This window comes from Argiope bruennichi, chromosome X2 (genome assembly GCF_947563725.1).
Source record: "Argiope bruennichi chromosome X2, qqArgBrue1.1, whole genome shotgun sequence".
Taxonomy (NCBI): Eukaryota; Metazoa; Arthropoda; class Arachnida; order Araneae; family Araneidae; genus Argiope; species Argiope bruennichi.
Window position 1 is genome coordinate 41,447,579 of NC_079163.1, and position 26,261 is coordinate 41,473,839.

Below are 26,261 nucleotides of genomic sequence, written 5' to 3' on the forward strand. Positions count from 1 at the left end.
CCTCTGTTTTGTTCTGTACTCTAAGATCTGTAAAATAAGTTAAATGTCAAATTTTAAAAAAATGGAAAAATATGTTCTTTTAACTAAGAACTGATATGGAAAAAAAACAACTCTATATTAGAAGTTTATCAAATGGTTCGTTCAAAATCTTGCTTAAGAAATATATTGCATAGTACTTGAACTAAAAAAAAAAGCCCTATTTTTATCCAATCTTTAAATATTGGGTTTGAACTGATTAAAAAAAAGTGAAATTTCGCAGTATGAAGCATTAAAACAATTACAAATGATTTTTTAAATGGATAAATTGCTTATTCTCAAATTCATGAACAGGAGAGCATATTAAGAAATTATTATACTGAATTTGAACAAAAATAACCATTAAATTTTAATTTATGAAATTTTTCATGAGAAAATTTAACTAAAATTTAGAATTTGAGAAAATAGCCTTAAAACGTGTATTTCGCAAACATAAAAATCAATATAATGTCCCAAAGAATAGATTTAAAAACAAAATTGAAACATTTTTATCAACAATACTTTTTAGAGATCAAGAATATTGAGAGAAAAAATCTTTGATAAGTTGGTAAAAAAAAAATCAATTTTTTAACATAGTCACCTATTTTAGTTTTAATTTCTTACATGTAGAAATTCATTTAATGGCTTTTAGTCATTTTCATTAGTAAACGAGACGACTTATATGTTTGAGTTTGAGTTTATTCTTGTTTTTTGGCTTAAAAGCCACCTTTACCTATGCTGCGCCAAACTCATATATATGTGGATAAACGAAAAGTGCTGAAAGAGTACTGAGGAGTGAGAAATGTTGAATCGTAGCACGTTTCTTCTTAAGAGACAGCCTTTAATTCCTTATTTATTATATTTTGCGCATAACGTTTAAATCCATTATTAATAATTTAACGTAGGATTTTTATTTTGTGTAAAAATTGGTAAGACTATTAGTAGGCTCTCTTTTGAACGAAAATTCCAGCTTTACTTTTTATTCTATGAGTATTGTTGTGAACTGTAACAAACGAGAGCGAATTTCCTAAAAATTAAGAACAGTCCGACGAGTAATTTGCTACTACTTGAGAACAATCCACTTCAAATAAAATATAAATATTTTAAAAGAACCAATTTTCTAAAAGAACAGCTGATTACTCTTTTATTGATTATTTTTTATGGGAAAAAGCAAATTTTTTCACATGAAAGAGATTATTTCCAAAAGTTTACATTTTTATACCCGTCATTCAATAAAACAGACGCATATATTCTTTTGAGGTAAATAAACACAAGTACTAAGTATAAGTACTACTAAGAAGTAGATATTTTTAATATGTTTTTTCTCGTGTTGATTTTTGAGAAATTTTGTGTTTCTTGATTGATAACATATTTTACAATATTTTTGTAACATTTGTCTATACAAAAATAACACTGAATGACTTTAAGATTTAAATTTTCAAAGGAGTATCAAAAATAAAAGAATTTTTTAAAAAAAATTTATTCGCCGTAAAGTTATTTCCTTCTTCTCTTTTTTCTGCATTACTCACAAGATTAGACCTAAATCTGAAACATTCGCTTCACTTGGATTTTCATAACATTCTAATAAAAATAAATTTGGCTTTCTAAATCTAGATGTGAAAATATTCTCGGCTTTATTTCTACAATATCTTATATTTATATAGTTATATTATTGAAACTTTTTCGAATATTTTGAGACTCACAATGCAGAATCTGACTTGAAACACAAAATAAATTTCCGAATTCTTAAAATGAAAAAGGAATAGATAGCTTCACTTTGTGAACATAAAAAGGATTATTAGAATGTTTTGGTGCTCCCTCGCCTTCGCATAATTTTAATAGTTTAGTTAGTTATGTTAATGCATCATTTTAAAAAAAAGTAAAATATATTTTGAGCTGGATTTCGTAATACTGAACCATGGTAAGACAACAACAACAGCATTAGAGCCAACACTTCCTCTTCAAGATTCCGCGCCATAATTTCTGCAGAACATTTGAGTTCGAGGTCAGATTTAATGCTTTTTTTCTCCGTATACACGATGGCAGTTTGATAAAATCTCTTTTCGAACCTGGAACCCTTTGATCCCGAAGCCACAACTTACCATTAAACTCCTACTACTTAAAAAGAATCCTACATATAAACTGTTTTGTTAACAGTTCTGCACTACAGGCAATTTGATTTGATTTGTTAAATTAATGTCGCTTTTCTGAAATTGTGAGAATTTTACTGAGTCCAGTTTAGATATATTAATGTTCCGTTTCAAAGTCACACTAGGGTTATTTTTGGGACGGACCTCGTAATTTTGAACCCGGTCAGATAACGAGCTTACATCCCCCTCCCTCCATGCTTCTGCACTACATCAGCGGAAGGATGTTTGGCCCACGATGTCAGATTTAACCTGCATCAGGCTAGCATATATGGCAGATCTTGAATTGAATCTGGTTTCAAAGCTGCAATCTTCAGGTCGTGAATTGAGATAAGTTTGGCTTAGTTTAGTTATCTTAACGTCCTGTTTTAAAGCAACACCAGGGCTATTTTGGGACGAACATCGTAAGTTTGAACCGCCGTCAGATGGCGAGAACGACACCTGAGCAGGCACCCCCCTCTCCATATCACACCAGCGGAGGACATTTGGCGCGGACGGATTTAACGTGCACTAGACTCGCTCACATGACGGTTCTTCGGTGGAATCGGGTCACAAACCTAAGACCTTCAGGTTCCGAAGCTGAGACCTTACCACCAAGCCACCGCGGCCCAAGAATACTGTTGAAACACAGTTTAAAAACACTGTTTCAAGAAGGCCTACATACGAGGAAGTACCTATTATCCAGATTTTAACACTACAGCAGTGTCCGTTATAGATGACTCAAACATGCGTGTCATTATAGCATTCAAATGTTTGAGCCTTCATTGATTTCAAGAGTAATAACCACATGCGTACGATAATTCTTAACTGCAAGTTCACGGGATTCATTTTATATAGATATCATATTGAGTATTTATCAAATGTTAAACAAAGGTTGTGGAGTTATTCTTTTAATTGAATTAAAATAGTTCCTCTTTCAAGTTTCAATTTAATAGTAGGGGCTCATTTAATTTAATACTTAAAGAGCCATTTGTATCCAAATGAATATTAATTTTAATATTGTACCCCTCAGTACGTTAAACATATCTTTATTATGAACTTCTTGAAAAATGTGATTGTAAATGGCTTCGTAAAGCCCCACAACCTTTAGACTTTACATTTAGAGGAACTATTATAAATAAAAAAAAAATTCTTGTACGAACATCGAAATCTTTTACCGACATATTATCTTAATCGGATTATAAACCATTTTACAATATATTCTAATTCATAGTGAAATTGGTTGTTTATCAAACTCATCTTGTTAATCTGAAGTATTTTATGGCAAATTGCTTTAGAAGAGGTGACATTTTTACCGATTAATTTAAATTGAAACATTTTCATATATGCAAAAACATGGGAATGGTAGATGCCTCTTCAATCATTTATCCTGATTAAATTGTGTCTCGTCATTATCTCTCGTTCTAAATAATCACATTACTTATAATTAATATCTTGCTCACCAAGCGGCCGTGATAACGTGGCTCAGTGAATAAATATTCCTTACAGACGAGATATCTCGTTAGTAGTTTGTATATTCACTTTTATGAACATAATGAGCATGAACATCTTCTAATAATGAAGACAGTAGACATAATGAACATCCTCTTCGAATTCATGTACATATACATGAATTTTATATACATTCATTCATGCATATAAAATATTAAGAAATTAATGCAAACATTTGTTTCGATGAAATATTGTCAAATATAAGTACAATCAAATTCTGTTCTCCAACTTATTTTGTACCGGAGAATCTTAACAATTTTCCGCCCATAAAAATTAATTTGAAATAAATTAATCGCTTCCTGGACTTCGCAGATTTCTCGTTTTAAACTACTATAAAAATACTTTGTTAGATAAATAGCTGGAAATCAATACATTTATCACAAAAAAAAAAGGATAAGCACACGACTAAGAGGATCAAATCTAGATGAAAGGTAAAATCAGCTTTACCATGATCCCTATGGAAAAGAATTAGCGGCTTAAATGATACTGCTTAAGTCTAATGCTACTGCTTAAACGGATTACTTTTTTTTCTGTCTCTTGGCACCTTTTGTTACTGCTAGAGGCATTCAGAGCACTCATCTTTCTAAAATGTTTTCCATTCTATGACATTCACTTCTAAGATTTCAAAATCTTAATACTTCTGTTAAGTTTATTGGGATTTTCTTCTGTCATTTTTTACATGTATAGCAGCTGAAATCTCAACATCAACCATCCATTTAAATAACATTAGAAAAATGATGTTCCTCCGACCTTAGGAATTCCATGTACATTCATCGTAGTTGCTTGTTTGCTTGTATGTAATATGAGATATAATACGTCATCCGAAGCCTTTTGTTTTGAGAAAATTTGCATATAACTGTATTGTTCATATACCAAGATTTGATTTTTATAAGCAGAAAGGATTAAAAGGCCTATTAAAACTTATTTTAAATTGTATAATATTATTAATTGTATTATATTACTAATTAAATTATATTATTAATTATGTTATACTTTCAACTCAAATAAGAAAAAATATTTTCCGATACAAAAATTAATTCCATAGGATTGGAAAAGGAAGTAAAAATGCGCATCATAAGTTTTATAAATGATTACCAAAAGCATTATTAAAGGTCCTTGTATACTATAAATCATTTTTCCTTGAATAACCAAATAAATAGTTATTTCTTTCTTAATAGTCTTGATTTCAACCGGTAATAATATATAATAAATGTATGTATTTTCTCTTATCTCTATATTCCTTTTCTCTATATCTGAAATAAGATAAGTTTGCTTTTGTACAAAAACTTCCCTTATCACTTTGTAATACACCAAAACACATAAAAAGAGCATATTCACTCTTTGAGACATGAAAGGTAAAGGGAAAAATTTAATTCATTTAGATATAAATTACACATTACCTATCATTGAATAATTAATAACTAGGCAAAAACAATTTCCAGACATTTAATTTAAATTGCACAAAGCAGACAAATATTTGCAATCATTCATTAAAAGACTTCGTACATATATTTGAAAATCTTTCAACTCATTTAAAATTTTGAATTAAAGCTAACTTTATAATAATAATATACTGTTTTAGGTTTCAGATATCCTTTTAAAATTTAAATTATCTGTATCTGCATTCTTAAACTACTATAAAATACCCTTCATTAAAGGATACTATTATTTTTGCCACACTGCAGTGCTCGATGAAATAAACCATTTTTTATGAATATAGTGTAAATTTAAATTGTGTTAATAATATTGCTTAAATGAAGATAGAATTGTTCGGTAAGCATATGATTGCATCATTATTTTTTCTATTGCGCCATTCTTTAAAAAATTTTAACAGCCTTGTATATAAATAGTAAAATCTAGAATATGTTTTCATTGGCCATTGTTATAATGTACAATTATTTAATATTAGTAATATTATGTACATGATGAACCCTTATATAGATGCACAATGGTTATGGAATGAAATATCTTTAGAATCCTAAAAAGGATTTTGAAAATTTAGAGGACTTAATATCACCGATAATGTCACTTAAAGGCGCTTTTTTACATATTGAATTCTTAACAATCGATTAAGATCACTTTTTTGCATTGAAATGAATATTTAAAAATTACAAGCACACACATTATCATTTTAAGCAGAAACATCATTTCCAAGTGAATATTCAAAATTATTTCTATAAAAACAATCAATGGATTAAAAATTATTTTTAACAAATTCTGTAATATAGACTTTTGAATTACTATTTAAAGAATAAAAATAAATTATGAATGCCATAAAGTATTTTGATATATATGCTATAAGCATTTCATCCATTTTTTGTAAATATTTTAGATGAAAGGAGATAAAATTTTAATTTAATATTTTTTATTTAATAATTATAGTTTAATTTCTTTAATTTAATAAAATGTATGATTAAAAAGTTTTTATTACATTACTGAAAAGTGTTAGCTGAAACTAATAAATAACTAAACTAATAAATATCTTTTTAAGAAAATAATTAGGAATCGAAATGATTGCAACTTGAGAAATAAACTTCAGTGAACAAACAAATCCTTTCAAAATAAGAAATAATTTTAAAATTTTATTTTTGAACTTTTTTAACTATTCAAAACAGTGCACAGAAATTTATTCTATGTAAAAAGTGATACTTCTCTGCCGTTCGTTGTCTGTTAATAATTGATGAATCCTGCATTTTAATAAATTCGAATAAAGGATGAACGAATTTCTTAAGATTTTTATGTCTGCAGCTATCTACTGAATGTGTAGCTATTAATATTTAACATTTAATTTTTATTATAAAAAATAATTCAGGTTTGGGGGGGGGAGGATGTGAAGAGGTATTTTAATTAGATAAAATCTTCATCTTGCTTCCTTCTTCTTCTTCGGGACTCCAGCCTAGAATAAGCCATGACCGTCCTAGGCGACTTATACTGTGGCTGCCTATCCGGCGCCATAGATTTCTGATATCCAGCAGATTAAGATCTTTTTTAATGTTGTCAAATCATCTAAAGGGTGGGAGACCTCTTTTCCTGACATCTGCAGACTTACTAAATGTCAGCTTTTTTTCTGGTCGGAGTTCTTTAATCTCTGTAAGTGTCCGAGCCATCTGATTATAAACTTTGAGGGATTTTGATGTTATTGGGTTCTTTGAATTTTTTTGTGGCTCATGGTTGTAAAGCATTTGCCATACATTTTTTTTTTTTTTTTTTTTTTTTTTTGTAGCATCATAGTTTTTCTTAATTTTTTTCTTTCAAATATTAGCAGTTTATATCTTCTTCTGTCTTGGTTAGTGCTCAACTTTCACAGACAGTCAAAATAAGTGGTCATAACAGGGTTTTATAAATACTGATTTTCGTTGATCGGTTCAGAAATTTTGATTTAAGAATGCTTTTTAGCCCGTAATAAATTGTTTGTCATTTTTTATCTTGATTTATCTCGAAATATTGACTGAATTCTGCATTCAGATGTATCCCATTCTGTATACAACATGTGTTTCAAAATGATAAAATATTGCGTAAACGAATTTTTTTTTCTTCTTTTTCGACACGTAGTCGAATATCCAAATAACTGCCATATTTTCCTTAAAACTTTAAAGAAAAAAGTTTTCGAAGTTTTCTCATCATTACCTGGGCTAGATTAAGCCTTGTAGAAACTCTTGGATAATACAAATTTCGGGGCCCCTTTTCCCCTTCAAACTTTCAAAAACCAATTTTGTATCTATTTTGATTTAACATATGTATAAGTAGTTTTAAGTAGCAAATTTTAGCAAACTTAAATAGAAAAATGCTTAATTCCTGATTATTTCTAAAGTTATTTTCAATATATCGCTTATAAAAAAATGCGCAGCTGAAATTTAGCAATAATTTGAAGTAAAATAGTTTTTTTAAAAATGACAAACTGTTTTTACAATTTAAATAATACTTAAAAATAGGATGGAATATTTTTTAAATTATGGAGAGCCAAAATTATTTACAATTATAAAACCATAATAAGAAACTTTAAATTGATAGTTAATTAGGAATGTCACACGAATAATATTCCAAAATTAATTTAAATATTTTTTGGACTTAATTTAAGCAAGTTTCATTAAAGCCTTTAAAAATATATGAAAGAACAACATTAAGCAACTTTCAAAATACCGTAAAAGATAAACTCGAATATCTCTAAGTTACAGGGCCCCTAGGCAATTACCTGTTTTCCTATTTAAATTATAGGTAAGATGCATAACAAAATAAAAAATGTCACAAATTTGAAGAGTTATTCAAATCAGGTGCCATCCTTCTCTAGATTGTACTGTTAATATAAATCGTATTGCACAAAAAAAACAAGTTTCTGCATTATTCCTTAAATAAAATGTGCTTCAGTATGATGGAGCATATTTTAAAAGTTTGCCCGCTTCTTGATTATTACTACAATCAACAAACAGAAAACTCGCTGTCACTGAAGCCACTTGTGTCATATTACAAATCAACATATTTCGTGAGGCATGTCAATTTTATTAAAATATATGCCTTGGAATTTCCATATTATTATTGAAATTACTGAAAATATTGGATGAGAAGGATTCAGAGATTTCCTATTTAACACTTAAAATATTAGAAAAATTGCCTTTCGAAAAAAGCATCATTTAAAGAATGGCAAACAAAAATTCTTTACTAGATCGTAGGACGAATTAATATTCACTGACATAAAATATAAATGGTGTTTTCCGTTTTCAGTCTTTCTCTTCTTACAAAATATAACAAATAAATAAACTTCCGTTATGATATTCTTATGAACGTCAGTCATTAATCGTATTGAAAAATCAAGGATTCCTGATCCACGACTATAATTTTTTTAGAGAAATTTGACTTCAGTATCATTTAAATCTATGTCCTTCATTTCCAAGGGGTGATTGATCAACGAGGTAGACCATGATAAAAAAAAAAAGTCGAAAGCGCTGTTAAGGTGTATGTAAACACTTGAAACTTCGAAAATCGTTCAAAATATCGAATATTTTTTTATTGCTTAATAATGCTCTCTGATCCTTTAGCTTTCAAACGATACCAAGATGTTGTCAATATTCGAAATATTTCTCGAGTTATAATTATTTTTCTTGAAGTGCTTTCATTCAAAACGCTAGTTACGGTTTTTTTTAAAACTCATTTTACGAAGAATGTTATTTTTCCACTATGTTGCTTCATTCAAACAATCATAACTCAACAAGAAATTAACCAAATACAATTATATATCAAAATAATCTGTATGAAATAGCAGATGTTTTGTGCCTCAATCAAAGTTATATTTATAGAAATAAATTTTTAGTAGCTGTTTAAATGTTAAAATTACAGAAAAAATCTCGCTTTTTTTTATTCATCATTGATGAGAAAATTGTTAAAAAAAACTATGTATTTTTATAACTTGATTGAGGCAGACAACATGAAGGCTAATATTAAGCATAATTTCCAACTAGAATTGTGTGTCTGTACAAATTAGAATTTAAGATATCATGTTTCAAAAAATAGGCTAATTAGCTCATTAAATATTATTTAATTAATTAATAATTAGTGTAATATGGTTTTTTTCTCACTGAAATGAGTTTAAACATATATTAATGACCTACTGTGAAAAAACTGTATTTTTAAAGTTAAAATTTAAAAAAAAAAATCTTCTAGTGTGTACGTACACCTTAAGTAATACAGTAGACTCCCGATTATCCGCGGGCGGGTTATCCGCGGTGCGGATTATCCGCGCCTGCCACATAAAGTTTTTTTTTTTTTTTTTTGACTGATTTTTTCAAAAAGGTACAGTTTTACAGTTATGCTTTTGTAATTACATAATACATTACAGTATTAAAATAGTACATATGTATTAATTTTTCTGTGTATCCTTGACGCCTCTCGTAAATACAAAGCACTTTTCTGTTTTCATTAACAAAATGCGTTTTAGGTTAGTTTTGAATGATATACTAAAATATTAAGCGTTATTTAAACATTTTCTGCTGTTTATTTTACGTTTTATTGTACATAAAACGATTTTTCAAAGTTGGAATGACTGTTTTCTCTTTTGCTATACCCGTTTTTAGCTTTTTTCGGATTATCCGCGATTTTTGTTATCCGCGGCGGCCGCGCCACCCAATTCCGCGGATAATCGGGAGTGTACTGTACTATTAGTGGGCTACCGGATTTATGTTATCTACTGAACTCTATTTTAGTAATATTATAAGTTAGTATACTTCCTCATATAAAATCATGAGGAAGTATATTGTACTTCTATGCCTTTAAAAAGTCAGAGAAAGCTTAGAAATTGATAAACTAGAATTTTTTTCTTAAGAGGAAGATTTAGTTTCAAATATTTTAAAATAGGATTTTTCTGAATATTTAACTAAATTAATAAATATCATGAGTTTAATAGTTAAGCAAGTTCTTCAGTTATTAAAAATTATGCTGCATTTTTTCTCTTGCTGTATATTTCTTGAATCACAGTTCAAAAAATCAGATCCAATTTTAAAAGGCAACCCGCCTTTAATCCAGTTTTCTAATAATTCATATAACTATTTATCAAAGAGATACGATAAGAATTGTTATAACTCAATAACTGTGGTACGATTCTTATAAAACAGCCTATTCTCATATAATTGGTCATAACCCCATTTATGATCCATACAAAGTACACCATAAAAGGCTCTATTTATAGAATAGACTGCAACAAATGACCCATATGCAGAATGAACAGTTAAACAGATTCACCCTAATGTGATTTATAATGACTTAAGATAAATTTCTTAATGGTTCCCTGCATTTCTTAAATAAAATCCAATTTTGTACGAAGTCTTTATAAATAATTAGACCCAGACATAAATCGTATAAGAAAACTTAAGCAATTTGTAAATTAATTTATTTTTGCAAAATGCTTTTCTCTTAATCTTTTATTTTTGCTTTCGTTTAGATGAATGCAGCGCAGATGTGTGCAGTAAAGTGACATGTTTAAATGGAGGCCAATGCGTAGCGGCGAGTCCTGATTATGGAGTATGCCTGTGTCCTTTGGGTTTTATAGGAGACAAATGTGAATCAGGTAACATGTCATAGAATTTACCGTAGAATTCTCAGAAAATCATAGAATTTTTCCAGGACGTGTTTCATTTCTAATTAACATGGTGTAGTTTTGTATTTACATCATTTTCTACATATTCTAAGTTACATACTGTGCGTTAAAGTTGTTATTAAAAGCTGCAACAGAAGTCCAATAATCCGAACTCTTGTTATCCAGACAACTTTGAAAAGACAAAGAAAAACTCACAAAAAATTTTTCAAGTAAAGCAAAAAAGACAGCAAAACAACTGATTTTTACATGTTCGAGAGTGATGCTTGAATATTACAAAATTAATCAGCATACATTCTGCAGTTATTAAATCAATACATTATCCGCAAATTTTATTTTTTCTCGAAGAAATACTTTTTTGTCAATTATTTAATTACCCTGATATTTGATTAACCAGATGGGGTCCCAATTTTTCCCAATGGCTGGTCCCAATTATTCTGGTTGATTGGAATTCTTTCATATTCAGAAATCTACAGAGGAAGATTTTTATGTTTTTGATTTTCCATTTAAATAAAAAAGTGGGGCATTTTGTTCTCCATTCTTGCCAATATTTAGAAACGTATGGAATATTTATAATGAAATCCACCCTAACATTTAGTAGTCTTCTGGTGTTTCTAAATGGCCAGACCACCTCAGATAATCAAAAGAATACTGCAGTGTGCTCGAAATAATCTCCATGGCGAGTGGTGCATATACAGATTCTTCACTAAGGAGGTACGTTCTGTCATTGGCGATAGGATCGTTAAGTAAACGGTACAACCATTTCTATACCTCTGGGAGAGACGAGTACCTACATACTGAGGTATTAGCTTCTCATGCTTGTACTCGTGATGCAATGTTGGAGCAAGTGTCATTAAATAAAATGTTTTTGACCCTACTTAAATAAAGTTAAGGAAGATATTCGTTATTTTGCAATCGTTTAAAAAAGTAACAAAAATTATCCTGCCCTTAAACTAGCTTTTTTTTAAATTACATTAAACTATTGTTTCCAACAATTCTTAACATAAATGAAGTTATTTGCTTTTTGCTGATATCTTAAAACTACAGTGGAACCTCACTTATGTATATAAGACAGTAATCCTTGTAAGAGATTTGTCTATAGTAATGCTTCAAAATTTGGCGAAAATGAGAAACGACACGATGTTTCTCGACGTACGATAAAATAATTTCCCATGCTTTCATTGGAAGTTTATTTCTCTATTGAGTTTATTATTTCCTTCTCAGCTGAACAAATCTCTTGCTTTCCTTTATTTTTTTCTTTCCTTGCTTTGACATGGAACGCAGCCCCATAAATTTATCGATGGTCCTTGTCACGTTCTTCCTGCAACTCATCGATGTCAACATTATCCTTCTTGGCCAAAGACGCAGTTTTTGTCGATTAAGGATCATGGACATTTCGCTCAAACCTCTCGGAATCGCGTTTGACAACGCTATCCGGCAAAAACTTCTTCCATGTAGGTTTAACGGTTCTCTTCAAACAAGTGCTTAACACTCAATCCAGCGTATACGTCACTGTATCTCCTCGGCACTCATTCAACATAGCATCGCCCGTTAAACGAGTCACTTTTTTACATTTTGTTTTGTTCATTATGCGAATCACTCGATATGCGAGATACTCGTTAAATAATCAGGTGTCGTCCTCGTCATCTGACCGTGGTTCAAAATTACGAGATCAGTTCCAAAATAGCCCTAGTGTTGCTTTACAACGAGACATTAATATAACTAAACTAAACTAAAACTAAATTCGTTAAGAGATGTTTTACTGTATGCACAGTTTTAAAAAAAACCAAAAGCTACTTTAAATGCATGTTATTAGCGTAATTCATACTAAAGAGCTGTAAAGATATTCAAGATACTGTTGAATCTCGATTTAAGTTCTCGAAGCATTTTGTTGAAAATACGGCTATATTAATTTCATTTTCATTCAAGCTTTATGAAAACAAACGCCTAAAAAATTAAAAAATCGCATTAATAAGAAGTAATTTCTCATATAAATTCTCTAATGGAATATCGCAGTCATGTTACAAGCGTAACTATGCATACCATCGAATAACTAACAAGATATTGTCTTAAAACAGTTCTGGAGAATCTCTTTTTTTCATGATGTAAAATGGAGTCCAAAATAAAACTGACGTGATACAATCGATAATCATTAAGTGAAGACTAAATAAATCAATTTTATGGAAAAAAATTAAAGATATAAAATAATCTAAGTGTTTTAATGACAAATTTTTAATATATAAACACATTTTTAATTTAGATATTTAAAATTTTTTCCATGTCAGTAGCTCGATAATTAATTTCAAGGAAAGAAAATAAATTCAGCTCATTTTTTATTTCATGTGAACTTTTCTTCTGATTACTGAATTATTTTCATCACCAACTGGAAAATGAAAGTTAATCAAATTAACACGAAAAAAAAATTGTAAACACGCTTTTATTAGTGTACTAAAAAATAAAATTTATTTATTTCAGTTACATTTGCTTCTGGCTTTTAACCTTTAATCTATAATTCATTTTTCATGAATATTATGAAATCTGGAAAATAATTTTTTCTGAAATTCTCTACAAGGCGATACTACGTGTATAGAATCAAAACTTCAATCAATCGATTAATTTATAATTAAATTCAGAAAACATTAAAAAGTGTATTGTCATTGAGAAAACACGAATATACGCTATTTTAAGATTTTTTCACATCAGTGTGTGAAAAAAAATCTGTTATAAAATTCTGCCTTTGAAAACATGAAATAAGTCTAAATAATAATAATAACTTTAAAATAGTTATCGAGAATTATCTAGAATATTCATCAGCAAGTACTTTTTCCCTGAATTGATCGAAGCCATTAGGTGGTAATGTTTTATTCAGATTGAATTCATGTTGCTTCAGGCCGTTAAATTAGAATAGAATGAAAAAAAAAACGACAAATAGAATTTTAATTAAAGATTGTCATTTGCACCTATTTACAGCTTTTAAAAAAAATTGAAAATACCTTTTGAATCACTTTACAATGTAGATTCAAACGGATGCATTGAAATAAATTTTAATTAATGTATTTGAAATGCTTTCAAAATCTAAGTTTTTACTGGGTGACTTTTGAAAAATCAAAGCGCGTCGTCACATATTATTGTGAAGCACTTGTAAGACTTTACTATAAAAGCAAAACATATTTTCTAACATAAAAATTGCAGAAAAAAAATCCGCTAAACGAAAATATGTCTTATAAAAATATTGCAATCATATTCTTATAGTTCATGTCACTTTCTTTTCTTTTTTCGTAGAAGTCAGTTATAACAGACAGTTTTTCGTTGTTTACTTAAAAATTCAGATACTTATTAGTAATAGATCTTCAGATACTTAAGCATGCTTAATATTCAGATACTTAAGAATACTTTATATTCAGATATTTAAGCATACTTTATATTCAGGTACTTAAGTATAAATGTTTTACTTTTCGTCAAAAATTTATAAGCTAATACCTTGTGTTAAACCTAATCGTTTCTATCCTAATATAAGTTTCTGTTTTAATGCATAATTCATTTTTCTAAAATCTCTTTGAAACGAAAACCGCTGTTATAAGGATGAGAAATTTAACAGTTATTTTTAAGATTAATTTTATAGCATTTCGGATCAACAAATTTGTGCTAATTAAAATTTATTCATACGAAAATTGTAGAATTACGTGAGAAATCTGAAAATGTCGCAGTCTTTCGAAAAATCAATGAACATCGTTTACTTTCTCTATAAGATTAAACCTTAGTTTATTTGCAGTATTAACCAATTAGTTCGATTTTCACTCGTCTATAGGACTGTGAAAAAATGTTAATAGAGCTATTTTGTTGGGTCAGATTGACCTAACTTTTCCAATGCCGGGTTAAATCTGGGTGATTAGCGATTTCCAGATGAAAAGAAAGGTCTTGCATTTAATCGAGACTATAGGAACAAATAATTTAATTTTTTGTAAAAACATGTTACTCATTAACAATTTTTCGTCATGGAGGCCGTATAAAAATTTAATTTTTGTGATTTTGTATTATTTTCCTCTGCAGAAGCCAAAACATTTTCATACATTAGGGTGCCCTATTTGATTAAACTTTTCAATTGGAAGTATATATTTAATTGAATAGTTAAGAAAATAAATGCTTGTTCTACTTTTTGAGGATAATCTAGCGCCGTCAAAAATAATAAAATTGTTTCCAACGAATTGTACTTTCTAACATGAAACATAAAAATATTGCTATTATGCCACGTGACTTTCGTGTACCTAAAGCATAGATTACTCCTAATCAATTTGGGATGGGTATGAGTTAAAATGGAGAAGTATGAAACGTTATTATTAATAACAATAATAATTGTGAGCATAGAAATATTTAAATCTGGTGCAGAAAAGGGAGAAAAAAATGCTTAAAATTACATGAAAAAACAAACTTAAAGATATGTAATTGTTTATGTAACAGGTGAGATGTGAAAAATTCCACAGTAAAATTGTTGCTGAACTAGCATTTCGCATCATGGTTTTTTTTTTTTTTTTTTTTTTTTTTTAGATAGACTGTTTATTAGCGGACGAAAGAGAGTGATGATAAAATTATCAGTTGGTAATTTACATACAAAATAATAAGAAAAAATTTAGCCGTAGGGTGGGGGAATCCAAATACACATAAAGTATGCAAATTCAAAGAATTCACATACTGATTAAATGTTTTTTTAGAGTAACATGACATGTATATTTGGTAAATGAAATTTTATAATTCAGTTAAAAAAAAGCAGAAAAATAAATAAATAAATAAAAAATAAATTGAAGGGTAAACTACTTAAACGCACAAATTTTCTATAAAGAGAATAACACGGTTCTAGCAATATCATTAAGCAAGAGTAACATGTTCTTGAAATAGAAAATAATAATAATGCTAAAACATACAAAAGCTACAGACAAGAAATTGTCTTAGTTTATCTTTTAACTAACATATTCCTCAGACTTACTGTCCTAAAAGATTTTGAACGATTACAGTTTTTTTCATCCAATTAAGCTTTCTTAGTTGAATTATTTAATTGTGTATTTATTATTTTATTTTTAATTAATTCAACAATGTATTCTTATCAATGTAGTAAACGATCTAGGGAAGAATTCTTTGTAAATGAAAACATTCTTTTTTCATTCCAGTCAGACATTTCAGTGCTAAGCACTTACTTCAAGTATTTCGTCATTATAATTAAATTTATTCAATTAATACGAACATGCTAAAAGAATTTAGTAACAGATTTTCAACACTTATTTCTACATTAATGAGGAGCATTTTTCTTCTGAAAAAAAAAAAAGATTGAAATGAAATGTTCTGCTATGATTGATCCTTATTATTTTTTTTATCGTATGTATACAAGTACTTAAAAACATTTCAAGGATAATAAATTCATGACATTCTTTATCCTTTTTTGTTAACATTAATATATCTATTTCGTGAGTAAAAGTAATAAAACATTTGATTGCATGGCAGAACTACAACGTGACATTGCTCTTTTTTATGTATATATCGTTTTCTTTCTTTTCTAATTTTACCGATATTTCTGGAAGTATTTGTTCTATGCGGCATTATTTGCTGCGTAACATCATATTTCTTATAAAGGAATTAACTATGGTAATCCTGGTGTTTCGTTAGTAATTATTTTTTCACATTGCTAAAAATATTTCTTTTCCATCTCAGTAACTAGCCCGAATGCCCAGTTGACTTTTTTCGAGCATATAGGGCCTTTTGGCCTCATTGGTGTAATTTTTTTCCCTTAGCGCTTTTAATTTGCTTTAGAGAGGACTTGATGGGCCTAAATAGCAACATGATCTAGATATAAATGAATAAATAAAATTTATTAGTAATTTTTAAAAATTAATCTATAATAAATCATAAATTTGAAAATCAAGTATTCCTAAGTTTCTTTTATATCTTTAATTTTTTTTTTTAATAACGAATAATAATTTTCGGCAAGAAAAGCTAACGGTATGAACTATTTCCTCTAATTTATGTCTAATTATTTCCCGAGATTGCTTTATTTAACTTAGTTCCTTTGGAAATGATGCAAATTATAATGCACACAACATTAAAATTAACTTCTTGCTGTGATTCCCACTACATAAGTTATCTCAATGGTGGAGCCATTCTTGAACTATAAAGTTCGTTTTTTTATAAAAATTGTATAAATTTTTTTTCATGATACAAAAGTCTTTTGTAAAAATATAATGCTATTGCTATATTTTAAGATTATTTTTATTATTTAGAAATAATATTGTATCTAATAATCAAAACAAATACAAGAAAGATCAGTTCATAAAGTGCGTGGAAATTGTGCTAGGTAGTGTGAGAATATGACAATGTGTTTTCTTCAAACATCTGTATTTAATTGGATAATTGTAAAAGCCAGCACCCTATAAAACTATATGTCGATAAATTACACCTTTCCACCATTATCCAACAAAGTACCTGACCATTTAGAGATAAAGTTTTAATGCTCAAATGTTTGTTTGGAAGATAAAACCATGTTTGACTGTTATTCCTTTAACTGTTGTTAATTGTATATTTTTAATTAAGTAATAGTGAACCACGAAAGGAAAACAATAATTAATCTACATAATCCTATTAATTCCTTCAGAAAAATCCTTATCAGTTCATTGCTACATTTAGGAAGCTTTAGGAAATTTTCATTGCTTTCTCTCTTAGGACGCAGTAAATAATTTTCATAATCCTATTCATTCCTTCAGAAACATCCCTGTCGATTCATAGCTACTTTTCACTAACGTTTCTCTCTTAGGAAGCAGTCGAAAGCAATAATTAATTGGCATAAACCCATTCAGTTCTTCAGAAAAATCCCTATTAATTCATTTCAACTTTTCAGTAAAGTTTCTCTCTTAGGAAACAATCATCTGTGTAATTTTTGTTTCGAGCACTCTAATATTGAAAACACTGATTCCACGTGAGAACGCGCGAATTTCCCTTGGAAGTTTTTCCCTTTTAAGGAATAAATAAATGCATGTTAGATTGTGTTTATCTATATTGAGACTTTTTACATTTCGTCAAACAAGAACATCGTATAAACCTCAAAAATATTCCCCTACAAAATCTTTGCATTAAAATCCTTTCCCAACCCCAAATGAATGTATAAACAGGAAAACAAAAAAAGGAAAAAAATGCATACCGTAATAGTAAGTGAAAGAAAAATTGATGAACGTATTTTTGTGATCCAGGGTTCTTAAACATTGTGACTCACTTTTTAGAAACCGAATCTATAGCGGCTCACTTCATTTTCGGCGTACTGAATTTTTTCATAGAGGAACAGTGTAAATTCTTTCTAAAAGGGGTTTTATTGGTCAAAAACTTTTACGAAGAAAAAACGTTTATTCTTTAGTATAATAAATGGTCACTCAAATGATAAAGGAAAACTTCGAAATTAATGCGTACACGAACTTAAATGAACGTTCTTAATAAAAAGTACTTTCTGATTAGGTGGGTGGGGTCTAAGAATCTGTATGGAATATAACATTAAACGACGACGCATATTAAAGCAACGGACGAAGCGACAGATGAATTATATGAAGAAAGCCAGTTCCGTATATACATCATCTACTAGTCGGAAAGTGTATTAGCATCTAGTCTACTAGAATATACGTCATCTATTCGTCCCCTTCATATTTTGCCATCCAGAACGAATCGCTTGCTTACGTATTACGCTGTTTTTTTGTTTGTTTTTTGTCATATTATTATCATGCGACTTGATGAAATTTTTTAGTCCATATTCTGTTTTTACAAATTGTGGTGAGATTCATATACTTTCAAGATCTTACCACGACTCACAATTTGGGAGCACTTGCTGTGATCAATATAAATATATGAATAATTCACTCTTTTGCTAAACTATTCAAATAATTTATAAAAAAATAATATTTTTTTTAAATAAGTTGATTTTGTGTTACTAATTTAAACGTCATCACAGCTTCATTTGAATTCCCCTTCAATTTGAATTTACATCTTTTATAACTTTATAATGAAAACAACTGTCAAAATCTTTAATAAAACTAAAATATGCATTTCAAATGAGCTCTCCCACCTATCTGCACTCTTCAGACAAAGCTTGTTGATTACTAAAATATGTATTACAAATATCCTCTCCTATCTATCTGCACTCTTCAGACAAAGCTTGTTGATTACTAAAATATGTATTACAAATATCCTCTCCTATCTATCTGCGCTCTTTAGACAAAGCTTGTTGATTACTAAAATATGTATTACAAATATCCTCTCCTATCTATCTGCGCTCTTCAGACAAAGCTTGTTGATTACTAAAATATGTATTACAAATATCCTCTCCTATCTATCTGCGCTCTTCAGACAAAGCTTGTTGATTACTAAAATATGTATTACAAATATCCTCTCCTATCTATCTGCGCTCTTCAGACAAAGCTTGTTGATTACTAAAATATGTATTACAAATATCCTCTCCTATCTATCTGCACTCTTCAGACAAAGCTTGTTGATTACTAAAATATGTATTACAAATATCCTCTCCTATCTATCTGCACTCTTCAGACAAAGCTTGTTGATTACTAAAATATGTATTACAAATATCCTCTCCTATCTATCTGCACTCTTCAGACAAAGCTTGTTGATTACTAAAATATGTATTACAAATATCCTCTCCTATCTATCTGCACTCTTCAGACAAAGCTTGTTGATTACTAAAATATGTATTACAAATATCTTCTCCTATCTATCTGCACTCTTCAGACAAAGCTTGTTGATTACTAAAATATGTATTACAAATATCCTCTCCTATCTATCTGCACTCTTCAGACAAAGCTTGTTGATTACTAAAATATGTATTACAAATATCCTCTCCTATCTATCTGCACTCTTTAGACAAAGCGTGTTGACTGACATCGACATTTTCTTTCTTTTACAGCAATGGAGTTGATTGTTCCACTCTTCAATGGTTCTTCGTATCTTCAGTATCCTGGTCTAAGTAACACCGTTCTCTCTTTCATTGAACTTCAGATTGTCTTCAAACCATACAGACCAAATGGTGTGTTGTTCTACAATGGCTATAAAATGGATGGCACAGGAGATTTTATAACTCTTAATTTAGTAAACGGCTATTTGGAATTCAGATTTGACCTGGGGACAGGTGCTGCTGTGATCAGGTAACAAACTTCTTTTTCACTTTAAAATTTATTTCAAAGCAATTGCTTTGATAAGCAGGAAAGGTACAATAACTTCAAACCCTTTATTTTTGTTGAAATTCATTTCTTAATCTATTTATTTCTTCTGTATATTTATCATGCGTTTATTTAAACTGTTCTCGAAATGTGAGCTTAAATTTATAAACAAAACTTGGAACCTCATTCCTTTCCTCCTGATTTTGATTCAGTACAAATAAAAGCATTCTAAAACAATTTAATAATAACACATTCAAATTCTTTTATGAGAATTCTTCACTTAAAATTATTTAACATCTTTAAAATTAAAAGAAATGATAGGATAACTTGAACAGTCCGTTGTTCTTACAAATCCCTCTGGAAATGTCTTTACATGGATATGTGAATCAAGTGAAAAAAAGATTTAATACTGATGACTACAAGAGTAATTAATTGCACAATGATAACCAACTGGAAGATTGACTTAGTTGCTTAAAGCGGCAAAGGCCAAATTTCATTAAATTATTTCAACCTATACAGACAAAACGAAACTTAAAATTAGCATCTCCCAACATTGTAAAATGTCAATTTTAAGTTTAAACTTGGAATTATAAATTGCTTTTGACTGGCAATATAAATTGACTTAGAAATATAAATAGTTTACACGAAAAGCCCGTTACACTATTTTAAAAAATGATACAGTTTTCAACAATGCTAAAAAATAAAAAGCTTTCATTTGTTTAAGAATACTTTCTACTGATAGCATCTAAAAAAATGTTTGATTATCAGTTATGGTTACAGAAATATGTTGCAAATTTCATAATCTGAATTATAAATAATTATAAGTTGCCTACTTTATTTACATGTTAAGCAGTAAAATTAATATAAAATATGGCCCAGACTACTTTGAACATTACTAATTTCAGAAAAAAGTTTCCCTTGTTTTCTATCTGAAATCAAAGATTGTCCTCTCGCTTCAGCAAATCGGTCAATCCTAAAATTTGCAACAATAATTTTAATCCTTCCATTTCATATAACTCAGAATAGGAAGTGAATTGTTAATAATCTTCATTATTATGCTGCTTTCTGAGTTTCTATTTATTATATTCACATCATGTCTTTACAAAGTTTTAAAAATAAACGAATACTGGGCTGTTATTTTTTCTATGTATTGTGGCGGAAGGTTGCGTGTTCAAATCACGTCCGGGTCACCAATGTGGTGAATTGGTATAAACGTGGATAGAACAAGGGACCTTGTGGTTCGCAGCCCAGTAACATGACCACAATACAAAAGCAATTGCTCGTGTAGCGAAGCTGTTAACTGGCTTATAAGCTTTCACCACAGTATTAACCACTTAACTCTTTCGCCTTCTTTACTATCTCATTTTATTATACTTTTTTTTTCGGGAATATCCTGCTGTACTGGTGCAACTAAAAATCCACAAAATATTTAAGATGTTTATGGATTATGTGTAATTTTTGTTTCGAATTACAACATCTTAGAAAGATTTAATGTTGGCTTATGATTATGAGAGGCGATAATTAGATGTATGTATCAAGCACGAACAAGTTAATAAAATGAAGTAGTAGCACTATTTAATTAGTTTTATTTCGGTCCATCAATTTTTGAGATAACAGTTCATTGATAATGCCTTTGAAACTTGTACCATCTCTAATTTTCTTTACTAAAACATCACGCATTGTCTATTTGACATTGAATAATCAAATAGCTTTCTCCTTTTGTTTTCAGGAGTGTAGAACCTTTAGCTGTCGGAGTGTGGCACACGGTTTTTATTTCCCGTACTGGGCGCGATGGGATTCTAGAAGTTGATGACCAACCTAAAGTAGAGGGTACTTCTCCAGGAGCCTTCACTCAATTATCGCTTCCTCTGAATATGTACATTGGAGGAGTTCATGATGCAAGAGATGTAGCTCGGAAAGCTTCCATTACAGAATCTTTTACAGGCTGCATTCAAAAGGTATCTTTTCTTGACTTAATTTCTTATTAGCATGAAATATATTCATTTAGTGAGCGAAAGGAGGCAGAGTGGGTCAACCATTCTGCATTTTTTTAATTATGCTATTCCGATTGTCAATTTTGACCAAGCTTGAATTTTATCTCTAATTAAAAACATAATTTCACGTATTAAAGGAGCATCACAAATTGGCATACAATCGAGAGTGCTCAACAGGTCAGCATTTTAACATACAACTAACTATTAGCTCTTGCTCTCCATATTTAGCACTGTGAAAAGAATGCATACATTATTTTACCTAATTTGTAATAAAACAATAATATTGCTAACAATACTAACTTGTATCGTTACTTCTTGACCTAAAAGATATTCTCCAATTTTAAAGCAGTCATCTACAAACCATAAAACTTCATTAGCTGCAATGACTATATTGTTAAGGGAGAAATCAAAATTGTGCAGGGTGCACAGTAAAAAGTCCAACAGTCTTATTAACGAAAAAAGGCTTTATTCTACACAGAAGCAAAATGCAGTCGAAGCGTACATTAGAACAGCTTTTGTAGTAAACAGCAGCAAATCGTCTTAAAACAAACACAACAATACAAAACGCGAAGATAAAAACTCGCAGGAGATCCAAATTCCACGGAAAGAATACATTCGACTACTCGACTAGACACTCTGTCTTTTATAGCTCCCATGAAAGGGCAAAAACAAACGCTGGAGCTCAAGTTCTAATAGGTATCTCCAAGATTCTTGTATATTCTGTGTCCTTAGTTTTTATCACTAAAATCGTCAAGTTCATCGCCAAGGTTGGGGTTATTGATCCGGCATCCGTTAGACTTATCTGCAAAACTCTCTTCCTTACTAAGAAACTAACTGCACTGAGAAAAAATATTGAAAAGTCTTAACTATATTCCTGTCCTTGAAATTAGATGAATAAGCTGAAAAAAGAATTTAATTTACTTCGATGATCTACTTTGGATTGCCAGGATCTTTTCAATGTTTGTTTACACAGAAAGAAATAATTGACAAGGAAATAGCTTATTTATAGCAAGTTTGAAGGAATTATCTACGGGGAAAGATCATTCTTCTAATATTTACTTGGCCTGAAATCTGGACTTCTAAAATACAATAAAATTACTGTTTGTTTTTTGTAGAACAAAATGTAACTGAATATAAAAGTTTATAAGGTACCATAAGTAATAACAACTAAAAGTAATTTGAGATTGCAATTGAAAATTTAGTGCATACAGAATAAATGAGACACTGGCGAATTTTTAAACATATTATAATTTTAAATATACCTTCAAAATTTATTTCGGAAAGCTTATAAAGAAATATTCTGATATGAAATTTCAAATATTGATTTCTATCTCTAAATCTGTTAACGAGACGTTGATTGAAAACACTTTTCATAATTTAGGGGAAAATGTTTCGAATAAAAATCATTGCCTCATCCGTTATAGGTCATACTTAAAACTTCCGAATCTTCTTTCCGTTGTTTTCTACAAAATAATTAAAACTTCTCGCAGATTTGTCTCGTAATATTCAAGATTATCTTTTCCATTCAGAATTCTTCTTTGTGTGAGAGAGATATTGTCACTGTTATATCAAAATACCGAGTGTAAAAAAAAAACACATAGCAAAGAATACAAAATCTTGAAGTAACAGGACGAACCATTAGAGATATATGGCATTTTTGATAACACTACATATCACATACAGCAATTTGAGAGCAGTTGTAATTAATAAATGACAATAATAAAATGTGTTGGCAAATTTAACATACGACATTTTCATATAAGACTGACCGTATAGAGTTCATTTTTGCAAGACGAAGCAGAAAAAAAAATCTGCTTCGTTTGTTGGATACCTATTCAACATTTACCAAAGAAAATTATTCTATTTTCTTTGTGTCTTCTATTTTCTTTGAAAATTTGTGTCATTTCTAAGATGACAAAAATTTCAATATATAAAATTGTCACAAGCTTCATATCTTTCCTTAAAAGGATCCAATTTTACACCAGTTGTTTAATATTTATTTATCTAATATTATATTAGATTTTTACTAAATTTTGTTATTAAATTTTTAGGTTGTTATCAACGGAAAACCTCTGAAACTTGTAGATGATGCATTAGCAGGAATTAATGTTGCCAACTGCCTTCATTCGTGCGTTGAAGAACCATGCAAGAATGGAGGTCACTGTGAACCGAAAATGGCATACTATTCTTGTCACTGTCATTTAGGATATGCTGGAAATAACTGCGAAAAAGGTATGAATTATTTCGTGTAAACAATGACGATTATTGAGTCGCCTAAAAATTAATAAAGGATACTTTTTTTAATCAAATAATATGAAGTTCTATGGTATTTTTATCCACATTAAAGTTGAATTCAAATTTAATGAGAAAACCAAAATAAGAAATATTTTAAAATATAAAGCTTTGTAAAGCTATTGTGAATTTGCAGCATTTTATATTCTAAAAGTTAAGCTAAAAATTTCTGAAAAGCAAATCCTTCATACAAGCATAATTCCCAAAGAATGTTTTCATTGATTTGTACAGTTAACAAAATAAAATAATAAATGATTTGCAAATTGATAATATTTGAAGGGATGCTATCTTGTCAAAATTTTAATACTCGAAAAAAATAACAGAAATAATATATTTTATATTTTGAGATACAGAATTAAATGATCTTTATATTTTATGACAATCACTTAGAATCTCTATCTTCTTCAGTTCCTCTTAGTTTCTGAGTGACATGTGTTATATCATTTTTCTGAGCAAAACAGGAATTCCGATATAAAAAAAAATCGTACTATTTGTACAGTCACTTCATATTACATAAGAACAGAGTTTTATTTCGTTCTAATCTGAACAAATTATCTTAAAGTGTCAGTTACTGTTGAAGTATCTAATCCGGACACCTCAGACTTTGCGGAAAGGAACAATGAATTAACTAGGAATTTAAATTATTTTGAATATCACAGGCTGTTCAGTGATTTCCCACTTGAATCAAAACTATATCTCTGACTTTATTTTTTATTTTCTTTTTTTATTGAAGTTGATATAATTTTGAGAAATTATGCAGGGATCGAAAAAGCTCGGATAGTAAATTTTCTTTTCCCTCCTATAAGTTAATAGAATGAGTTTCTTATAATATATTAGATATATTGAAAATAGATTATTAATCTTTCAGTAAAAGCATTGTTTATTAACTCATTCTGCTAATTATCTTCCAATACACTAGTTAAAAGAGGTCTTATTCAATCAAAGGCATTGAAGTTGACCATTCCATTAACAAACTTGCTTGATTTCACTAATATCTAATAAAGATACTTCGATACAGTTGTTACAAAAATCTTATCAATCAGTGTTCAGATATGTCATAAAAAGTCGTTTTACTGTGCTATCTTTAAATTGCGTACCTCGAACTGAATTTATAAGGAATACGAAATCTGCAGTTGTCCAATTCATTTATCCTTGTTTAATATCACTTACAAAAAACAATTTATGTAATTGTTTTTATAAGTAATGAATTGTTTTCTTTATTTATAAAATTATTTTATCATTTACAGGATAGATTTATAAATACGTATTTATCAGTATATGTAATTTTTGAACACAGTCCGAATCTTACGTACAAAATGCATTCTAGGAAAAAACTAATTTTTATTAATCCTGTATTAGTTTGTAATTCATCCAATGACTTTATATGAATATTGAGAATGAAATGAGCTTTATGTGATTTTTCAGAAGTTACAGAAATGATTGCAGAGCCCATGTTCACAGGAGCAAGTTATCTCCACTATTTGGATGAAAATGTTGTTAAGAGGTATTTATTATTTACTTAATATTTAAAATAACAATGTTTTTATTAATGAAAATGTGTTCACCTGAAGCGTAAATTTCTATGCTGATATAAATTTTTTAGAAATTTATAAATTATAATTTATAATTTTTAATAATAATAATTAATGAATTTTTTTAGCATTTGAAACTAAAACAATTTTTAAAGTCCTAGCAAAGAAAATATATCTGTACATCAGAAAGTTATTATTTTTTAATTAAAATTAATAGCAAATTAAAATGAAAATTCAATTATTTGTCAGTAAATTGATTACGATTTTAATAAATTTAAGAATTTGACTAGATTATAAATAGTAATTTATAACAAAATTGACAATATATAGCATACTTCATCACGGCATATAGCAATCTTGACCATAAAATCCAAAATTGGAACATCTCCAATAATTTTTTTTCGAATTTTACTAAATCCACTGACTTTCCCTTTCAGACTGAATTTCAATTATCTTCAATACAGCAAAAGTTTGACAAAATCTCTCACAAATATGTACCAGTTAAAGTATCAATA

At 29.1% G+C, this 26,261-nt stretch overlaps 1 protein-coding gene across 1 annotated transcript in view; it reads left to right on the forward strand.

Annotated features, from left to right (window-relative positions):
• LOC129961010 (pikachurin-like) overlaps window positions 1-26,261 on the forward strand; it is a 214,304-nt gene that overhangs the window by 182,155 nt on the left and 5,888 nt on the right. Inside the window, exons 7-11 of the mRNA XM_056074801.1 lie at window positions 10,582-10,707; window positions 19,676-19,913; window positions 21,658-21,886; window positions 23,974-24,154; window positions 25,640-25,718. Coding sequence (XP_055930776.1) covers window positions 10,582-10,707; window positions 19,676-19,913; window positions 21,658-21,886; window positions 23,974-24,154; window positions 25,640-25,718 — 853 coding nt within the window. The remainder of the gene's footprint in view (window positions 1-10,581; window positions 10,708-19,675; window positions 19,914-21,657; window positions 21,887-23,973; window positions 24,155-25,639; window positions 25,719-26,261) is intronic.